Source organism: Dermacentor andersoni, chromosome 8 (genome assembly GCF_023375885.2).
Source record: "Dermacentor andersoni chromosome 8, qqDerAnde1_hic_scaffold, whole genome shotgun sequence".
Classification (NCBI taxonomy): domain Eukaryota; kingdom Metazoa; phylum Arthropoda; class Arachnida; order Ixodida; family Ixodidae; genus Dermacentor; species Dermacentor andersoni.
Window position 1 is genome coordinate 606,317 of NC_092821.1, and position 20,787 is coordinate 627,103.

A 20,787-nucleotide genomic window follows, 5' to 3' on the forward strand; every position below is an offset into this window, starting at 1 on the left:
CACACTCAACGGTAGTTTGTTGTTCTGCAAAAGCAAATACTCATCCAGGGAAAAAAGTTGCGACGTACTTGCGGAGCAGGTCCAGAGCCGCGACGGCTTCTTCAAAGCTAGGATTTGGCAACTCCCCAGCATCATGCGGCTCGTGCTCCTCGTCGTCACCGCGCCATGGCAATGGCAATGGACGAAGGAATATCCGCGGGAAATTTTGCCCTCTTTGGTGGAATCATGCTAACGTGCTAACGATTGTTTAGTATTGCTGCGGAGCGCGCACCTCCGAGCAACCCGGTGGCGCGCAGCGCGGCGTGGGAGAAATTTAAGCAAGAGAGGAGAGCTGGCCCGATAGGCGGAGCAACGCCACGAGCAACGCCAACTTCCAGTTTCACTTTAGCTTCACAAAAAGTGACGTCAGGGCCTCTCCTGAGTTTCCTTCCTCCGTGAGTCGACCCGTCCAACAACCATGCGGTGACCGTAATCACAGTGCTGATAGTGAGAGCATTTTTCACGAATGGCCACTTAGTGGCAGCCTCTCGAACTGGCGTGCGGCTTCTTGCAGCCAGTTCCATAGCCAAGCCTGGCCAAGCCCAGCCAAAACTCGTCAAAAGCAAAAATGGCGGTTGGAGCATGTTGCTTACTTTATCCCAGGCTGGTTCGGGGTGCTAAGTTGCGACATATCACGCGGGAACGTTTTCACAGCTTCTACATAACAGTGGGGTTCCTTATACATTGGATCTTGTGGAAGCTACGCCGGGACCGGATGAAAACGACGTAGCAGCCGGGAAAATGCAGCAGTGAGGAACGTAACAGCGGGGTTCTACTGTACAACAATCAAACCCCAGCCCTCAGTCCCCAGCAGCTGCGAAGCAATTGACCATGGTGGCAGTCAGACCTGTGATGCAGCAGAGGGTGTTAAGAATACCTGGATCCGAACAGGCCGCCATTGGAATCTCAACCTGGCAACGTTTAACGCTAGAACGTCATTTAGTGAGGCGAGTCTAGCAGTGCTATTCGAGGAATCAGGGGGCAGCAAATGGAATATAATAGGGCTCAGTGAAGTTGGGAGGACAACAGAAGCATATACAGTGCTAAAAGGCAAGCACGTCCTGTGCCACCGGAGCTTAGCAGACAGACGAGAACTAGGAGTCAGATTCCTGATTAATAAGGATATAGCTGGTAACATACAGGAATTCTACAGCATTAACAAGAGGGTGGCAGGTCTTGTTGTGAAACTTAATAAGCGGTACAAATTGAAGGTCGTACATGTCTACGCCCCTACATCCAGTCATGATGACCAGCAAGTCAAAAGCTTCTAGGAAGATGTGGAATCGGCGATGGGTAAAGTCAAAACAAAATACACTATACTGATGGGCGACTTCAATGCCAGGGTAGGAAAGAAGCGGGCTGGAGAAAAGTCAGTGGGGGAATATGTCATAGGTTCTAGGAATAGTAGAAGAGAGTTATTAGTAGAGTTTGCAGAATGGAATAATTTGCGGATAATGAATACCTTCTTCCGCAAGCGGGATAAACGAAAGTGGACATGGAGGGGCCCGAATGGCGAGACTAGAAATGAAATAGACCTCATACCCTGCGCTAACCCTGGCATCATACAAGATGTGGACGTGCTCGACAAGGTGTGCTGCAGTGACCATAGGATGTTAAGGACTCGAATTAGCCTAGACTTGAGGAGGGGACGGAAGAAACTGGTACATAAAAAGCCAATCAATGAGTTAGTGGTAAGAGGGAAACTAGAGGAATTCCGAATCAAGCTACAGAATAGGTATTCAGGTTTAACTCAGGAAGAGGACCTTAGTGTTGAAGCAATGAACGACAATCTTATGGGCATCATTAAGGAGTGTGCAATAGAAGTCAGTGGTAACTCCCTTAGACAGGATACCAGTAAGCTTTCGCAGGAGACGAAAGATCTGATCAAGAAATGCCAATGTATGAAAGCCTCTAACCCTACAGCTAGAATAGAACTGGCAGAACTTTCCAAGTTAATCAACAAGCGTAAGACAGCTGACATAAGGAAGTATAATATGGATAGAATTGAACATGCCCTCAGGAACGGAGGAAGCCTAAAAGCAGTGAAGAAGAAACTAGGAATTGGCAAGAATCAGATGTATGCGTTAAGAAACAAAGCCGGCAATATCATTACCAGTATGGATGAGATAGTTCAAGTGGCTGAGGAGTTCTATAGAGATTTATACAGTACCAGTGGCACCCACGATGATAATGGAAGAGAGAATAGTCTAGAGGAATTTAAAATCCCGCAAGTAATGCCGGAAAAAGTAAAGAAAGCCTTGAAGCTATGCAAAGGGGGAAGGCTGCTGGGGAGGATCAGGTAACAGCAGATTTGCTGAAGGATGGTGGGCAGATTGTTCTAGAAAAACTGGCCACCCTGTATACGCAATGCCTCATGACTTCGAGCGTACCGGAATCTTGGAAGAACGCTAACATAATCCTAATCCATAAGAAAGGGGACGCCAAAGATTTGAAAAATTGTAGACCAATCAGCTTACTGTCCCTTGCCTACAAAGTATTTACTAAGGTAATCACAAATAAAATCAGGAACACCTTAGACTTCTGTCAACCAAAGGATCAGGAAGGATTCCGTAAAGGCTACTCAACAATAGACCATATTCACACTATCAATGAGGTGATAGAGAAATGTGCAGAATATAACCAATCCTTATATATAGCTTTCATTGATTGCGAGGAAGCGTTTGATTCAGTTGAAACCTCAGCAGTAATGGAGGCATTACGGAATCAGGGCGTAGATGAGCCTTATGTAAAAATACTGAAAGATATCTATAGCGGCTCCACAGCCACCATAGTCCTCCATAAAGAAAGCAACAAAATCCCAATAAAGAAAGGCTTCAGGCCGGGAGATACAATCTCTCCAATGCTATTCACAGCATGTTTACTGGCGGTATTCAGATACCTGGATTGGGAAGAATTGGGGATAAAGGTTAATGGAGAATACCTTAGTAACTTGGGATTCGCTGTTGGTATTGCCTTGCTTAGTAACTCAGGGAACCAATTGCAATGCATGCTCACTGGCCTGGACAGGCAAAGCAGAAGGGTGGGTCTAAAAATTATCTCCAGAAAACTAAAGTAATGTTTAATAGTCGCGGAAGAGAACAGCAGTTTATGATAGGTAGCGAGGCGCTGAAAATGGTAAGGGAATACATCTACTTAGGGCAGGTAGTGACCGCGGATCCAAATCGTGAGACTGAAATAACCAGAAGAATAAGAATGGGCTGGGGTGCATTTGGCAGATATTCTGAGATCATGAACAGCAGGTTGCCATTATCCCTCAAGAGAAAAGTGTATAATAGCTGTGTCTTACCAGTACTCACCTACGGGGTAGAAACCTGGAGGCTTACAAAAAGGGCTCTACTTAAATTGAGGACGACGCAACGGGCTATGGAAAGAAGAATAATGGGTGTAACGTTAAGGGATAAGAAAAGGGCAGATTGGGTGAGGGAACAAACGCGAGTTAATGACATCTTAGTTGAAATCAAGAAAAAGAAATGGGCATGGGCAGGACATGTAATGAGGAGGGAAGATAACTGATGGTCATTAACGGTTACGGACTGGATTCCAAGAAAAGGTAAGCGTAGCAGGGGATGGCAGAAAGTTAGGTGGCTGGATGAGATTAAGAAGTTTGCAGGGACAACATGACCACTATTAGTACATGACCGGGGTAGTTAGTGAAGTATGGGAGAGGCCTTTGCCCTACAGTGGTTGTAACCAGGCTGCTGCTGATGATGATACTGGCACTGCAGTTATAACAGGAACAGGTGAAGTTAGTAGAACGATTCTGTACTATTTCTAGTGAAGTAACCAAATTGTTAATGCTTGGATCCCAGACTGGAGTGGCGCACAGTTGAATTCCACTACAACGAAATTAATGGGGCATGTGCAAAATTTCGTTGTCGCGGAAATTTGTTGTCATGATATTATCAAATACATAGGCAGCACGTGACTCGCTGACACAAAAAGCAATCTTTAATTCCAAAAATCGGTCCGCGTAGCTTGTTTGTGCTTCATGCCGAGCGATGGCACAGCACAACTCTCGCATGCCGCCTGCAGAGCCATTGCCTCCGCCTCGTCTTGGGGCCCGATGCAACGGTTGATTGTATCGAATCTGTCCATGACCTGTGATGTAGTCGGTGGTCCGGGTTCACATTGCACGGCTGTTTCATCCTTATCCGACAAAACGGTCTTCCAGGACGCTCTTCAGAATTTCTTGGTCTGGCAATTATTTGTGCACCACTATGCACGAGTCGGATTGGATGTACTCGTTGGAATGTACATCAGCTTCGATGTACGATCCAACAGCTTCGAGAGACAATGACCAAGTGGCATGCAGTCGTTCATTGTCAAGCGTGCATCGCCCGAACGCCTCGTCGCAGCAAACCGGGATTTTACCTCGCAACCACTACTTCGTATAGTAATTGGTGTTGTACACCGAAGCCATTTTCATGAACCTTTGTAGGAAATGAGTAATTGCAAATGTTATAAAAATAAAATTATTGTGTGTATGTTATTTGTACGTGCACCATTTTCCTAACCAAAAAGATGGAGGACGCTTAAGCTTCACCTTTAACTCTTTCGTTATCATGCCTATTCAAATTGATCACCGGTGGACGATGCTTCAAAGCTGCCAGTTTCTACTTATTGGAGCCATTTCTTATCCATATAAGGCCATCCAGTAGTTAGTACAGGCACTGCTCTTTCAGAATCGGTTTAAATTTTGACGCTCCGGTGTTGTTGCAATTTTTGACAGACTTAGTTATGATTCCAAAGATAACAGTAAGGCAGATTCAAGCTCTGACGGCGACGAAATTTTTGCATGAGGACATCCGCAGTTGTTCACTGGCGAGTTTCTTTTTTGGCCTTGAGTGGTCTCCCTCCTTGTGCGCACTTATCTGCCGATCTTTTTTCATGACCTCACAGCTCTACTGATTATCTTCAGGGTGCATACTTCGCTTAGTTAGGATGTGCTGCCATCGGCAGCAAAGAAACTTCCATTCACGCCCAGCAGGCATACCATATCACATCTCGCCCCAACACTACGGATCAGCGCAAGACGGATTACAATGGCGTGATATTTCGTTCTACTGTTCTTCTCCGCAGAGGTAATAAAGAAAATGTGCAAAAATGCAAACAGACATTCGTGGATGCATAATCTTGTAGTTGCCCAGCTACGCTGAAAGCAATCGGTCTTGGAAGAGGTCTAAAGACTTAGGACAAACAGGTGAAGTACGTTCCTTGGACTTCTCATCGGACCATCCTCAGAAGATGCTGAAAGGTGGAACTGCAACATGTGTTACGAGGCCCACAAAGTTGAACAAAAACCATATGTTTTGCGGAAACATGTGGAGTGCACCGATGCTTCACAACATCCAGGAATGCTTCACCGCATGGCATGAGCGATGAACCGGTCTTAGTTACTTTTTTATATCCGAAGATCGGCGGTGTACTGAACATTTATTTTTGCAGACACTATACCTGGGTTATTAACCCTTTCGCTGTCACGGACGTACCGGTACGTCATCGCGCTTCCCGCCCACAGTGTCACTGACGTACCGGTACGTTCTCTATCGTGTGTTCAAAATTTCGAGCCTGAACGCAAAGCTGGCACTCTAAACGGGCCACGCCATCTGTTGACTCTTTCTACAAGTTCGTATTTTCACCCCGACCTGTGTTAGTGCATGTATTGAAGAGTACGGTGCGACTGCCACTGCCCCCTTTCTCTTTGCTGAGTGGCGCGGTGGCTCCGCGTTCGCTGGATCATGTGTCGCGCGCGTGTGGTTATAGGTTCAAGGGTTGTTTTGCCATCTCCGCTGGTTTGAAGGTTTTTATTTTTCTTCTGTTGGTGTGTCTGCTACGGCACGTCAAGTTAAGGCGCACGCGGCGCCGTTGCCTCTCCGAAAAGAGTGACTCGATTGCTGCTTTTGCTCTCTCGCCGCACCCTCGCTTCCGACTTGCAGCAGTAAACGTAAAGCCCTTCAAACTTTGTTTAGCCTTTTTCCATCTCCCTCTGTCTTGATCACACAATGTCCCATTTCTCTCCGTTGTGCTGGCCACTGAAAGCGCATCCTTCCTGCGCGCGGTTACTTTCGGATAGCTGAGGCACGCGGGACCTTCGTCTGCTCATTGGAGCGGTGGCTCTTCCGATTCAGAATATGAGCCGAGCTCGGATTTGGACTCGGACAGCGTCTCATGCGAGGAAGAGATGGGTTCCGCATCGTCAGATTCAGATGTTGAACGGATGTCATAGTCAGGCTGATGATGATGATGATGTTTACTAACAACAGCAGCAGAACACTGAAGTGTGCATATTGTATTGACTATGTTATTTGTATACGAATCATAATCAAAAATAAGTTGCTATGTTCATTCCCTGTTATGCTCGTTCCCTGAAACCAAGCAGACACTGGGGGTGCGTCACGGCCAGAAAGGTCCGCCAGTGAAAGGGTTAATCTTTGAAATTCTATATACAGTCCAGCCCACATATAACGAACTTGATCGTCACGTGGCATTTGTTCGTTGTATGCAAAGTTCGTACTAAGTGGACCACCTATAATACGGGAAAAAAGAGCAAGCGAGACGAAAGTTTTGTTTATTTTATTTTTTGAAAAAAGTCCGTGATGCATGTCTGCTTCTTCAAAGCTGATAGCATCACTGCCGTTTCTAATTTTTCCAGCGCGGTAATATGTTCATCGCCAAGGCCTCTGCTGCACACGAGTTCCTTAAGCGACGCGATGTAACCGATCGCGGTTGAAGCGTTCACAGCAACCGGCGGTAGAGCAGCATCCTCGTCATCGTCCTCGTCGGCCTCTGGGCAGTCAGGAAGGGCTCGCACTTCACACACAATAGCTTCGTCAGTGCATGGCTCTGCAATGTCGGCGTCGTCATCAGCAGAAACGAAATCGTCCCAGGCAACGTCAGGTCCGGCCAGCTGCGTGTCAACGACGCGTTGCCACAAGTCCTCGTGCGACCGGCCTTCCGGTGGGTGATCTATGGCGTCCTCGGTGCCTGGGCCCATAAAACCCGCCTTGCGGAAGCAATTTTCTATGCACTCCGCGGTGAGTTCCATCCACGCCGCTTTCAACATGTCCACGGCGGCAAGCAAGCTGATGCGAACTGGCATGGCAGCATCAATCGCGATCAACAAGCGTTGGATGACACGCCGCCGGTAGCACACCTTGAACGCATGAACGATGCCCATATCCAGCGGCTGAATTTCGCAGGTTGCATTGGGAAGCAAGAAGAGCACTGTCACCGCACTCAAGGAAGGCTGCACATGGTGCGCCGCACAGTTATCCAGCACGAGCAGGACCTTCCTGTTTTTTCGTGCCATGTTTTTTCGTGCCAACTCGACAAGCCACTCGGCAAATAAGTCACGACTCATCCAGGCTTTTGTATTGTTCCTGTAGCGTACGGGCATGTAGCTTCCAAAGCATCGCGGCTTACGTGACTTGCCAATGACAAAAGGCAGCCGCCGGTCACTGCCGTCCATATTGACACACAGAAGAACGGTTATGCGCAACTTGCTGTTCTTTGCTGTTCGCGCGCGCACTTTTTCGTTTTCATTTTTCAACGCGCGCTTTTTATTTTTTTACTTTATTTTACCCGCAAAGGAGCGCCGGGGGACGCTTTGTGCGCTCTGTGTTCGCGTCGTGTCAGGGGAACACAAAGTGCACGAAATTCGCCTGCCGCGGGTTCGCAGTCCAGCGAAACCGCACCAAACACAGCTGGCTCGGTCAACTACAGGGGCCCGACAGCTTCGCGTTCGCTCTAACCGAGTGTTGAGGCCACAACAGTTTGTTCTATGTGAGACACTGTGCCATTGCCCCAATATATATTTTGACGGTAGCACCGCCCTCGTTCGTACTAAGCGAGCGTTCGTTATATCTGCGGCTGTTATAAGTGGGCTGGACTGTATTCTATATTTTCTTTGATATTAATATTATTGTAGATAATCATGTTTCTTTTTTTCTTGTTTTTATCGACTGGCAGCAAAAATGGCACTTCCTGGAATTTTTGTTTTACCTAATAAATTTTTTGTTCAAGAACAGATGTTTTCGGAAAGAGCATTTCATTATGCACAATATGCTGTGTAGCACTGTGTACTGGAATATTATTTGTAGTGGTAAATAATTTTTTACCAAGACCTATAAAGAACTGCCATTTTCTCGTGGTAACAGTAGAGCTAAGAGTGGAATTTGATGGCATTCAAAGATCCCTGACTGCTTCGCACGCTCCCCGGCAACTGGAGCGTATGTAACCATAATGTTTAACGGGAAACGCTGGCCGCGAATGCTATGCGCAAAGGCAGGCTTTTTGGTAGAAACATGGCTTCTTGCATTGCCCGCGATGCGGGGGAGGCGAGTGCCATCTGGAGGTGTTGCAAGGAATCACTCCATGGCCCCCGAGACCGTCAGGTGCTGGCGCACGCAAAGGGTGGATGCTGTGGCCAGTCTATAAATGGTGAAATGCTGGAAAAGGCGTTTCTTTGAGTTTTCATCTAAGAGAATTATGTTTCCTTGTATAGTCAAATTTCAATCTGACGCAATCATATCTGTAGGTCGTAAGTCGTACTTTAGATTTTTCTTCGCATCTTATCTTGAAAGATTAAATTAGTTCATTAGCTTCCTTGCGCCACATGGAAAGCCTGGGTATGGGTGCGTCTAATTTTTTTTTTTTTTGCCAAAACGACGTCTGACACCGGACGGGGGGCGCTGCCACCTAATTTTCTGCGATGCGGGGCCCTTAACACTTTCGTATTAATGTGAAGACACACAAGAAAAGTGTGTCGTCTTTTCTTGTGTGTCTTCACTGTGTCTGTGTCATTGCACTGCTTCACAGCCACGTGTGATGATGAAAAAATAGTTTTAGGGTTTTTGATGAGCTACAGTCTAAATAATTTTGCTCACATCTGTTCAGTAAAAACTTCATTGAAGTGAAAATGTGTCCGCGAAGTAATTTGTTTTGGAAAGAATTTCAATGCATTCTGTTCTATGGGACATTGATGGGGAATGAAAGAGTATTTGTTGTGGCGAAAATTTCGTTGAGGTGGACTTCATTTAGCCGGGATTCGACTGTATTCTAATTTAGATCGAATGAGTGTTTTATACAACAAGAGCTTTAAAGTTGAAGGAGCTGCTGAAAAGCTATGCCGTAAGTAACTTTATATGCAATTAGTGTTGTTAATTATTTTCTCAACATACAAAGACAAACATAGATTAGATGTGATATGAAGACCTCAATATTTATAGAAGTTATGCTTATACCAATGGGTGAAAACGGCCAGTACATGCAAGCATTTTCAAACATACCATGCTCTGACAATGCTCTCAGCAGCGCGGCAAATCATGCAGCAATGCCTCTGACCAGCATTGCTCTCACCCCATCATAGAGGAAAAGCTTAGGAGAGATCAGTTAACGCCGCGTGCAAAAAAAGATAAAGATGTAGTGCAAATTTCATTCTCTCTGAAATGGCAAGGTCGCTGTTTCTGTGTCACGCTGTAATGCCCCAGCCACACTAGCGGTAAAACACGTGCCGTGCGAGAGATTGGTCCTGGGCCGATTTTTCGTGGCTCGCGGTGGCAACAAGCAAGCCGCGAGTGGAGAAGAGCAATGAGAGTAGCCCCCACAGTGACGTACATGCAGGAAACGTGTCATACGGACCCACCCGACTGCTCTTTTCGTACTCGCGTCTGATTCAGCTCTCGCTCGTGCTTGCTTTGGTTGACTTGGTTTGGTCTCATTTGCGCTCGTTTTTTTGCAACCACGAGTCTAAACCAAAGCATCCCAATGAAAAGGTTGTTGGAGACTGTGTGTCGTATCCAATTCTGTACGGCAAGACAGACTCTTAATAGGATGACACGAAGGCGACACTGAGTACCTCATTATCCTTGCCCCTTAAATGCGGCAACAACGCCTCAACGGAAGGGAGCACACCAACATGGTTATGATCAGTGGCAACAACTTCATCACCTTGATAAGACACATCAAGGACACAGGACGAAGAATGTAAACACAGTTGCCCGTCTGTCAGCAGACGAAGGAAACAGCACGTGGGCACACAGAGGGAAGGCAGCGGTAGAGGCCCAGTCCAGCCTCGACAACTCCGTTGCTTCGGTGGCAGTCTTCGGCAGCCGTCTCAGGTGGCAGTTTAGGGGGCAGAGGTCATTAGCGCCATCCATTGAGCGGGTGGGAAAGCAAATCCGGTTGGCTCCCACCCTTCCTCGCAACTATGCTCCCCTTGCCCTCTCTCATAACTCCCTCAGCTTCGGCTATTGTCGCGCTGGCGCCACCAGCCCCGCCGGCCCAGCACCAGCTTAGCCCGCTTCCTCAAGTTTAGCTTTCTCCCTCGCTCGCTGTGTGCTTGTGCGCCTCGATATTTCACACATCACACCATTTGTACATCGTTCTGTGGTGCACAAATACTTAAAGAGCAAGTTCAAATTATCGAGATTCGACTGTATCATCATCATCCCCATCAGCCTATTCATGTCCACTGCAGGACGAAGGCCTCTTCCTGCGATCTCCAATTACCCCTTTCCTGCGCCAACCGATTTCAAATAGCACCCGCAAATTTTCAAATTTCGTCACTCCATCTAGTCTTCTGCCATCCTCTACTGCACTTCCCTTCTCTTGGTACCCATTCTGTTACTCTAATGGTCCAACGGTTGTCTAGTCTGCGCATTACATGGCCTGCCCAGTGCCATTTTTTTTCTCTTAATGTCTATTAGAATATTGTCTGTGCCAGTTTCCTCTCTGATTCAAACTGCTCTCTGTCTGTCTCTTAAAGTTATGCCTAGCATTCTTCGTTCCATCGCTTTATGTGCGCTCCTTAATTTGTTCTCAAGCTTCTTTGTCAGCCGCCAAGTCTCTGCGCGGTATGTCAGCCCCGATAAAATGCACTGAATGTATTCTTTCCTTTTCAATGATAACAGTAAGCTCCCATTCAGGAGCTCACGATGTCTGCCGTACGCGATCCAACCCATTTTTATTCTTTTGTGAATTTCCCTCTCATGGTCTGGATTCCCTGTGATTAGTTGACCTAGGTAAACATAGAGGCTGACTTGCGATCTTGAACTCTTGTTCCCTTGTCAGGTTATTTATCATTATCTTGTCTTCTGCATATTAATCTTCAGTCCCACTCTTACACTCTCCCTGTTAAGGTCCTGAATCATTTGTTGTAACTCGTCTCCATTGTTGCTGAATAGAACAATGTCATCGGCAAACCGAAGGTTGTTGAGGTATTGACCGTCAATCTTTACTCTTAAGCCTGCTCAGTTTAATGGCTTGAATACTTCTTCTAAGCACGCAGTGAATAGCATTGGAGAGATTGTGTCTCCTAGTCTGACCCCTTTGTTTATAGGTATCTTTCGGCTTTTCTTGCGTAGAATTAAGGTGGCTGTGAAATCTGTGTAGATATTTTCTAGGGTATTTACGTAAGCGGTCTGTACTCCTTGATTATGCAATGCCTCTATGTCTGCTGGTATCTCTACTGAATCAAATGCTTTTTCGTAATCTATGGAAGCCATATAGAGAGGCTTATTGTACTCTGCGGATTTCTCGATAACCTGGTTAATGACATGGGTGTGATCCATTGTAGAGTATCTCTTTCTGAAGCCAGCCTGCTCCCTTGGTTGATTAAATTCCAGTGTTGTCCTTATTCTATTCGAGATTATTTTCGTAAATATTGACACGTGTACTTATCTTTATCGGGCGACCACGTTTCGCCACCTAACAAATCTAATCGCACAGCGCGGGACGCGCCTGCATGTATCCGAAGTTTCTGGAAAGTTATCGATGCTTCTGCCCGGCTGTCTGTTGTCGCCGAACGTTGTGTTATCTGATTTCATCGTGTGACGCGAATGGTGTAGAACATTGTGGAAGGCGCGCGGGTCCGAACGATTAGTCTGGAACATTCGACGACTGCTGTATAAAAGCCGACGCGCTTGCCTCGCTGATCAGATTTCCGACGATCGCCGACTGTGTTCGCTGCTTTCGTTGTGCTATAAGTGTAGCCTGTTTTGTGGGCACAGGTTCGCCCAATAAAGTCTAGTTTTGCCTTTCACAGTATTGCTACTGTGTTCTTAACGTCACCACCACGTGACATCTGGTGGAGGTGCTGGGTATCGATCCCAGTACCTCTCGCAGATGTCACGTGGTGGTTGTCCTCCTGTGGCTTGTCTGGCTGTACTGCAGAATGGCTTGGGTGAGCTCTACCAAAAGGCAGCGCAGCCGAAGTGGCGAAATTTTTCGTCGAAAACATCCTTCTGCGACATGGTGCCCCAGAAGTCCTCATCACCGACAGAGGAACGGCTTTTACAGCAGAGCTCACCCAAGCCATTCTGCAGTACAGCCAGACAAGCCACAGGAGGACAACTGCCTACCATCCGCAGACGAATGGTCTCACGGAGCGCCTGAACAAGACCCTCGCCGACATGCTAGTAATGTACGTCGACGTCGAACACAAGACGTGGGACGCGGTCCTGCCGTACGTAACCTTTCCGTACAACACGGCGGTGCAAGAAACAACACAGCTCACGCCGTTCAAGCTGGTCTACGGCAGGAACCCGACGACGACGCTTGACGCCATGCTGCCGCATGTCACTGACGAGGAAAATCTTGACGTCGCTAGCTATCTCCAGCGCGCCGAAGAAGCCCGACAGCTCGCCCGCCTGCGAATCAAGAGCCAGCAGAGGACCGACAGCCGACACTACAACCTCCGACGACGCTTCGTCGAGTACCAGCCTGGCGACCGTGTTTGGGTCTGGACTCCGATACGCCGACGAGGACTCAGTGAGAAGCTACTCCGACGCTATTTCGGACCCTACAAGGTCATCCGACGTATTGGCGCTCTGGATTATGAGGTCGTGCCAGACGGCATTTCGCATTCACAGCGGCGCCGCGCACGATCTGAAGTGGTCCACGTGGTGCGCCTTAAACCCTTTTACGGACGCTGACGAACTTCGTCATTTTTGTTCTTTTCTTTGCTGCGAGTGCTTTTGTTTATTAACTTCGTTTGTTTGCAGCATCGGGTCGATGCTTTTTAAGAGGGGGGTATTGACACGTGTACTTATCTTTATCGGGCGACCACGTTTCGCCACCTAACAAATCTAATCGCACAGCGCGGGACGCGCCTGCATGTATCCGAAGTTTCTGGAAAGTTATCGATGCTTCTACCCGGCTGTCTGTTGTCGCCGAACGTTGTGTTATCTGATTTCATCGTGTGACGCGAATGGTGTAGAACATTGTGGAAGGCGCGCGGGTCCGAACGATTAGTCTGGAACATTCGACGACTGCTGTATAAAAGCCGACGCGCTTTCCTCGCTGATCAGATTTCCGACGATCGCCGACTGTGTTCGCTGCTTTCGTTGTGCTATAAGTGTAGCCTGTTTTGTGGGCACAGGTTCGCCCAATAAAGTCTAGTTTTGCCTTTCACAGTATTGCTACTGTGTTCTTAACGTCACCACCACGTGACAATATTTTATATAATACTGAGAGTAAGCTAATGGGCCTATAATTTTATTTTTTCTTTAACATCGCCCTTTTTGTGGATTATCATAATGTTTGCATTGTTCCAGTTTTCTGGGACCCTTGCAGTCGATAGACACTTCGTATGGAGAGCCGCCAGTTTTTCTTGCATTATGTCGCCTCCAACTTTGGTTAATAAATTGACTGTTATTCCATCTTCTCCTGCCCCTTTTCCCCGTTTCATGTCTTGGGATGGTCTTCTGACCTCATCTCTAGCTATAGGAGGAGTTTCTGTATTCATTCATTATTGTTTCGAATGGAGTCCTCTGGGTAATGTACAGGTCAGTATAGAATTCTTCATCTGCTTTTATTATACCTTCAAGATTGCTGATGATATTACCCTGCTTATCTCTCCGTGCATACATCTTGGTTTGTCCTATGCCAGGTTCCTTTCTCACTGATTTCAGGCTGCGTCAATTTTTTACGGCTTCTTCAGTCTTTCTCACGTTATAGTTTCGAATATCCCTTACTTTCGCCTTGTTGATCAGTTTTGACAGTTCAGCGAATTCTATCTTATCTCTTGAGTTGGGCACTTTCATTCTTTGTCGTTTTTTTATTAGGTCCTTTGTTACTTGGGAGAGCTTGCCTACTGGTTGTTTTGGTGCCTTGCCTCCCACTTCAATTGCTGGCTCTGAAGCCAGCCTAGTTACGGTTTGCTTCATTACCTCTATGTCATCTTCATCTCTCTGTTCTAAGACTGCATCTGTGTTTGCCAGTACCAGGCTGAATTCGTCTGCTTTTACCCTTACTGCCTCTAAGTTGACCTGTTTCTTCTTGACCAATTTTACTCTTTCTCTCTTCAAATTGAGGTGAATCCTAGCCCTTACTAACCTATGATCACTGCACTTTACCTTACCTATCACTGCTACATCCTGCACTCTGCTGGGATCGGCAGAAAGTACGAAATCAATTTCATTTCTTGTTTCACCATTACGGCTGTTCCAAGTCCACTTTCTATTAATGCGCTTCCTGAAAAAGGTGTTCATTATTTGCAGCTTATTCCTTTCAGCGAATTCTACCAGCATCTTGCCTCTAGCGTTTCTAGAGTCGACACCGTAGTTGCCAATTGCCTGTTCACCCGCCTGCTTTTTCCCCACTTTTGCATTGAAGTCGCCCATTAGTACAGTTTACTGAGTTTGTACTTTTCTCATCGCTAATTCAACATCTTCACAAAACTGATCTACTTCCTCATCATAGTGACTGGATGTTGGAGTATAGGCTTGTACTACCTTTAATCTATACCTCTTATTAAGTTTGATTACGACTACTGCTACCCTCTTGTTGATGCTGTAGAATTCGTCAATGTTGCCCGCTATGTCTTTATGGATTAGGAATCCTACCCTGTATTGCTTCTTATCCGGGAGACCTCTATAGCAGAGGGCATGGCCATTATTCAGCAATGTGTAAGCCTCACCAAGTCTTCTAATCTCACTAAGGCTGATAATATCCCAACCAGTTTCTGATAGTTCTTCGAAGAGTCCTGCCAAGCTTGCCTCATTCAAGAGGGTTCAGGTGTTAAACGTTCGAAGGGTCAGTTTCCATTGGCGGCCTGTCCAGACCCCGATGTTCTTAGCACCCTCTGCTGCGTTGCAAGTCTGACCGCCACCTTGGTCAGGTGCTCCGCAGCCACTGGGGACTGAGGGCCATTTCATTGAAGAGATAATTTCATTTTCTTCTTTTTTCAACTGCATGTTCACAATTAAACCTTTATAAAACGAAGGCAGTTAAATTAGCAATTTGCTTCATTATATCGAAATTTTGTTATATTGAAATTAACCTTTCTGCAAATAAGTACAGTCGATCGATTTTTTTCACATGGAATGGGCTGTGAAATTTTTTGAATTAACAGGCAATAGGGAAAAAAAATTTGGAAGAAAAATAAATTAATTTTGTTCTAACAGAGATGTGGCAATGAAAGATGCGGTTTCGTGCCATGTTGACGATAGCTTCCCATCAATGGTAAGAAGCGAAGCCAGCCATACTTTGACGTCCACTCCACCCCAGCAGCCGATACTGTCCGCAGTGGTGCGACAATGTCGTGAGAAATGCCGGCAGTGAAGAGTGAATGGTTCATTTTTATCCCGCTTCATTGCGTCTACAAAACCCAATGCAAGCGTGAGAAGGAGCTGCACATGATGCTCCGCCATTTGGGCTCACCTGCTCTTTGCGCATCACCTCTGAAACAGGAAATCTCAGGCTGTGTATTCACCCAGCTGCTCTGATAGCCACGCATAGCCACGGCCGCACTAGGAAAGGAGACGTGCTCCCATTTGCATCACCACGCCCTCCTCTTTCCCCTTGCTCACGACAGAAGACTGCACTCATCAAGCCGGCTCTTCCTCACATGCTCTCGCCCACAGCCAAAGCATACAGCATGCGGGGCCCTATAAGATTTCATCAGGTTTTATACAGAGCACGAAGCTGCTCAGCTTTGGCGGTCGGTCTTGGTTTGGTTGTGCAGTGTGTGGTTTGAGAGATGTGTTCGCAAGCAGCCGCTTGGAATTAAGCAATGTGGCCATCTGCGTCTGTGGAACTTTATTGTCGCGGTGCTCTGTGGTGGCAGGGAAATGTTGGAATATTAAAATTGTGTGTAAACACACTACGTAAGGTTGAGGTTCTAAATAGATGGTTTTTTATGGACAAGATGTTATAAAAAGTTAAATACAGTCGCCGACCGTTTATTCGGACCTCACAGGGGCTGCGGAAATGTCCGAATAAATAGGTGTCCGAAGAAACAGATTAAGAAAAAAAAATGAAATCCTTTATTTCCACGCACTTGTTCGGGCTCGGCAGTAGGCTTGAAGAAATCGTGAATGCGCCATTGCACGCTGTTCCGTTTACGCGCAATCAGATAACCCTGAATCTCGGAGAGGGTCGTACGGTCACTATAGGCGGCTGAAAGCACGGTCACTGTTTGTGCTCGCTCCGCATGCGACGGCAGCGTAGCACATGGTGCGTCATATTCCGACTCTGAGTCATCGTCCGGCGGTGCAGCAGAAACCTGACGAATGATCTCGCCGTCGTCGAGTTCTGCGCATGTCAGTACAGCATTGTCAGCACCTGTGAAACTCAAATGAGACGGTGTCCGGCATCGCAATGCAACAACTGCGCAGGTCTCGGCAGAACATTTTCCGCGTCAGTAGGGAGCACATCGGAAGGCGACAAATCCTAGGCCTCCCAGCACCCGCTTGCCAGCATTCCCCAGCGCAGTCTGCGCGGGCACTGTCGGCACCATTAGACACTTGACGCGATGTTTCCGTACGCCGCGTTGGATCACCGAAACCTCGACACAGCACACAAAGCAAACACCACCGTGCCGACGCCAGTCGCACAAACGAAAAACGTGGCCTGCTCGCAGCGTCATGCGCGAAGAAACAAATCAGCTACTGGATTGTCTTGACATGGCTTACTAAGCTGAAACCGGAACTGCTGTAGAGCCACTCTATCAAACCAGGCAGAAACGATGATGCTGAGCAGGGATTTTCAGTAGCGCCACTTCGTGGGGCAGCAAGGAGGCTCTGTTTAAAACAAAAATGGCGTTCAGCAAGTCGAACTATGCGCCGGTCAGAGTCGCTGCATGATGCTCTCGATCGGGTTGGCTCAAGGAGTGTCCGAAAAATCGGACGAGAGGTTGCAACGTGTCCGAACTTTCGGCAGTTGTTATACATTATGGTCTATGGGGAGAATGGCGGTGCCGCGAAGCTGACCGAATAATCGGGCATGTCCGAATTTTTGGAGTCCGGAAAATCGGTCGGCAACTGTACTTCACTATATTGACACGTGTACTTATCTTTATCGGGCAACCACGTTTCGCCGCTTAACAACTGTAATCGCACAGCCAGGGACGCGCCTGCATGTATCCGACGTTTCTGGAAAGTTATCGACGCTTCTATCCGCGTGTCCGTTGTCGCCGAACCTTGTGTTATCAGATTTCATCGCGTGACACGAATGGTGTAGAACTTTGTGGAAGACACGCGGGTCCCATCAGTTAATCTGGAACATTCGACGACTGATCTATAAAAGCCGACGCGCTTGACCCGCTAATCAGTTTTTCCGACGATCGCCGACCGTGTTCGCCGCTATCGTTGTGCTATAAGTGTAGCCTGTTTTGTGGGCACAGGTTCGCCCAATAAAAGCTAGTTTTGTATTCCACCGTATTGCTTCTTTCTTCACCGTCACTACCACGTGACATCTGGTGGAGGTGCTTTTCGTCCATGTACAGGACGCCCCCGACAAGCCGTGATCCCAGCCCAGACAACAAACAGAGCACCAACGTAGTCCCGGACCACCGAGCAAGCCGCCGTCTTCAACAGCTGCCCCCGGAGCACGGACTTCTACCTGAGAAGACCAAGAAGATTGTGGCCAAGGCAACCGCAATGGCAGCCCCGGCGTCCCCCATCGTGCTGCAGCAGCCCAGGGAACCACCAACGTTCCGCGGTTCCACATTTGAGGACCCGGAAACCTGGCTGGAAACGTATGAGAGGGTCGCTACGTTTAACAACTGGGCAAGCGACGACAAGCTACGACATGTCTATTTCGCATTGGAGGACGCCGCCAAGACGTGGTTCGAGAATCGAGAAGCCACCTTGACGACGTGGGACCTCTTCCGAAGCGGCTTCCTGCAAACATTTCAAAGCGTCGTGCGAAAAGAGCGAGCCCAAGCTCTACTGGAGACAAGAGCGCAGCTGCCGAATGAGACGATCGCGATTTTCACTGAGGAAAGGAGCCGTCTGTTCCGCCACGCCGACCCAGAAATGTCCGAGGAGAAGAAAGTACGTCTACTGATGCGTGGTGTAAAGGAGGAACTTTTCGCCGGTATGGTAAGAAGCCCACCGAAGACCGTCGACGAGTTTCTTCGTGAGGCGACGAGCATCGAGAAGACACTGGAATTGCGGAACCGGCAATTTGACCGACGCACCAAGCCAACAAGCTACTCCGGAATCCAATCACTGGCCACGGACGATTTATGCGAGACCATCAGGGCCATCGTGCGCGAAGAACTGCGCAAGCTCTTGCCATCGTCGCAGCCTCAAGTGGCCTCGATCGCCGACATCGTGAAAGAAGAGGTGCACCGATCGCTAGGAGTTCCTGAGGTGCAACCACAATTACCGCAGCCCCAGCCAGAAGCGATGACTTACGCCGCCGTCGCACGCCGTCAAGCTCCCCCTCCGCGACAACGCCAGGGCCCTGTAACGCCACAATTCCGTCGTCCACCGCCGCCGCCGCCAGCACGCCCACCCGTCGCCCAGCGCACCTACGCGAGGAAGACGGACATTTGGCGCGCCCCCGACCACCGCCCGCTCTGCTACCACTGCGGCGAAGCCGGCCACGTGTACCGCCGATGCCCATACCGCGACCTGGGATTGCGAGGCTTCGCCGTGAACGCACAGCGCCCGAGGGAAGGTGAACGCCCTCGTGACATCGCCGACTACCTCGCCGCTACTCAGTGGAGCCCTCGACGACCGTCCCGTTCGCCGTCACCAGGCCGCTACCTGTCGCCGCAGCACCGACCATACACCGGCCCAGCCCGGGGCCGCTCTGCGAGCCCATATCCGGAAAACTAAAAGCAGCAACCGATGGAGGTGCGGTTGCTGTTCGTCGAACTGACGAAGATCCTCCGCCGCCGACGAAGACGACGAAGAAACCATCTCGACGACCTAATGACGACACGCCGCCATCCCGACGAAGTCCGGAAGCCAAGACTACACCGACGAAAGACGACTTGACGAAGCGACGTTCCAGCTTCAGTTCAACACGACGCAGCCGTGATCCGACGCCACGACCTAACTGCAACGCCAGACAAAGAACCACCGACCTTGACGTGCTTCTCGACGGCCACGCAGTCACTGCCTTAGTCGACACAGGGGCCGATTACTCCGTAATGAGTGGACACACCGCCGCCCAGTTGAAGAAGGTTAAGACTGTATGGGAGGGCCCCCAAATTCGGACCGCTGGAGGACACCTCATTACGCCGACTGGAGTCTGCACGGCAAGAATTACCATTCATGACCGGACTTACCCTGCCACCTTCGTTATCCTGCAACAGTGTTCACGAGACGTCATTCTCGGCATGGACTTCCTGAACCAACACGGCGCAATCATCGACCTGAAGTCGCAGTCAATAACGCTGTCGGAAGATCAAGCGATACCATCGGAGAGCCCTTGTAGTCACCACGCCTTGAGTGTGCTCGAAGATCAAGTGAGCATCCCGCCTCGCTCCAGCATCGTTATTTCGGTCGGCACCGAAGCACCCGCTGACGTAGAAGGCGTCATCGAAGGCGACCAACGTCTACTACTCGACCGTGAAATTTGCGTCGCAAGAGGGATCGCTCGACTGCATGGAGGAAACACGAGAGTGTTGCTGACAAACTTCAGCCAGGAGTTCAAGCACATCAACAAGGGCACGACGATCGCATTCATCGAGGAAATACAGGAAACCAGCGATGCCTTTGTCCTCTCGGATTCTGTTGCATCTACCCCGACGACCGCAGTTCCCGAGCCAGACTTCAACATAAATCCAAGTCTCCCCGTGATTAAGCAGCAACAGCTCAGAAGTCTGCTTCGACGATACAAAGACTGCTTTTCGACGTCATCAAGGATTCGACAAACACCAGTCGCAAAGCATCGCATAATCACCGAAGAGAGCGCTCGACCACTACGCCAGAGCCCTTACCGAGTTTCGACGCGAGAACGCGAAGCTATAAGACAACAAGTCGACGAAATGCTGCGCGACGACATCATCCAGCCGTCGAAAAGCCCGTGGGCGTCTCCAGTTGTTTTAGTGAAGAAAAAGGACGGAACCCTACGTTTCTGCGTCGATTATCGTCGACTGAACAAAATCACGAAGAAAGACGTATACCCCCTCCCACGGATAGACGACGCATTAGATCGGCTCTGCAATGCTAAATACTTCTCATCGATGGACCTCAAGTCTGGCTACTGGCAAATAGAAGTCGACGAAAGGGATCGCGAGAAGACCGCCTTCATCACGCCAGACGGCCTCTATGAATTCAAGGTTATGCCATTTGGACTGTGCTCGGCGCCTGCAACGTTCCAGCGCGTGATGGACACGGTTTTAGCAGGATTGAAGTGGCAGACCTGTCTTGTTTACTTGGATGACGTCGTCGTCTTCGCCGGAAATTTCGACGATCACCTTAAGCGCCTTGCGACAGTATTAGAGGCCATCAAGTCATCAGGGCTCACCCTGAAACCGGAAAAGTGTCG

General features: G+C 48.6%; 2 protein-coding genes across 6 annotated transcripts in view; one reads left to right on the forward strand and one right to left on the reverse strand.

Annotated features, from left to right (window-relative positions):
* Positions 1-20,787, forward strand: part of LOC126526693 (nuclear distribution protein nudE-like 1) — a 463,503-nt gene that overhangs the window by 326,290 nt on the left and 116,426 nt on the right. The gene's annotated exons all lie outside the window — the stretch shown is intronic.
* Positions 6,629-9,779, reverse strand: LOC140219926 (tigger transposable element-derived protein 6-like). Its single transcript, XM_072290110.1, has 2 exons — positions 9,704-9,779; positions 6,629-7,572 (listed from the first exon to the last, which is right to left on the reverse strand). The coding sequence occupies exons 1-2, from the start codon at positions 9,777-9,779 to the stop codon at positions 6,629-6,631; spliced, it is 1,020 nt and encodes a 339-aa protein (XP_072146211.1).

Excerpts from the sequence above, each read along its gene's own strand:
- LOC140219926 (XM_072290110.1), bottom strand. The coding sequence starts at position 9,779 with ATGAGACCAAACCAAGTCAACCAAAGCAAGCACGAGCGAGAGCTGAAT. Across the intron at positions 7,573-9,703 it reads AGTACGAAAAGAGCAGTCGG|CAAAGAACAGCAAGTTGCGC; the intron begins GTGGGTCCGTAT and ends GCGCGCGAACAG.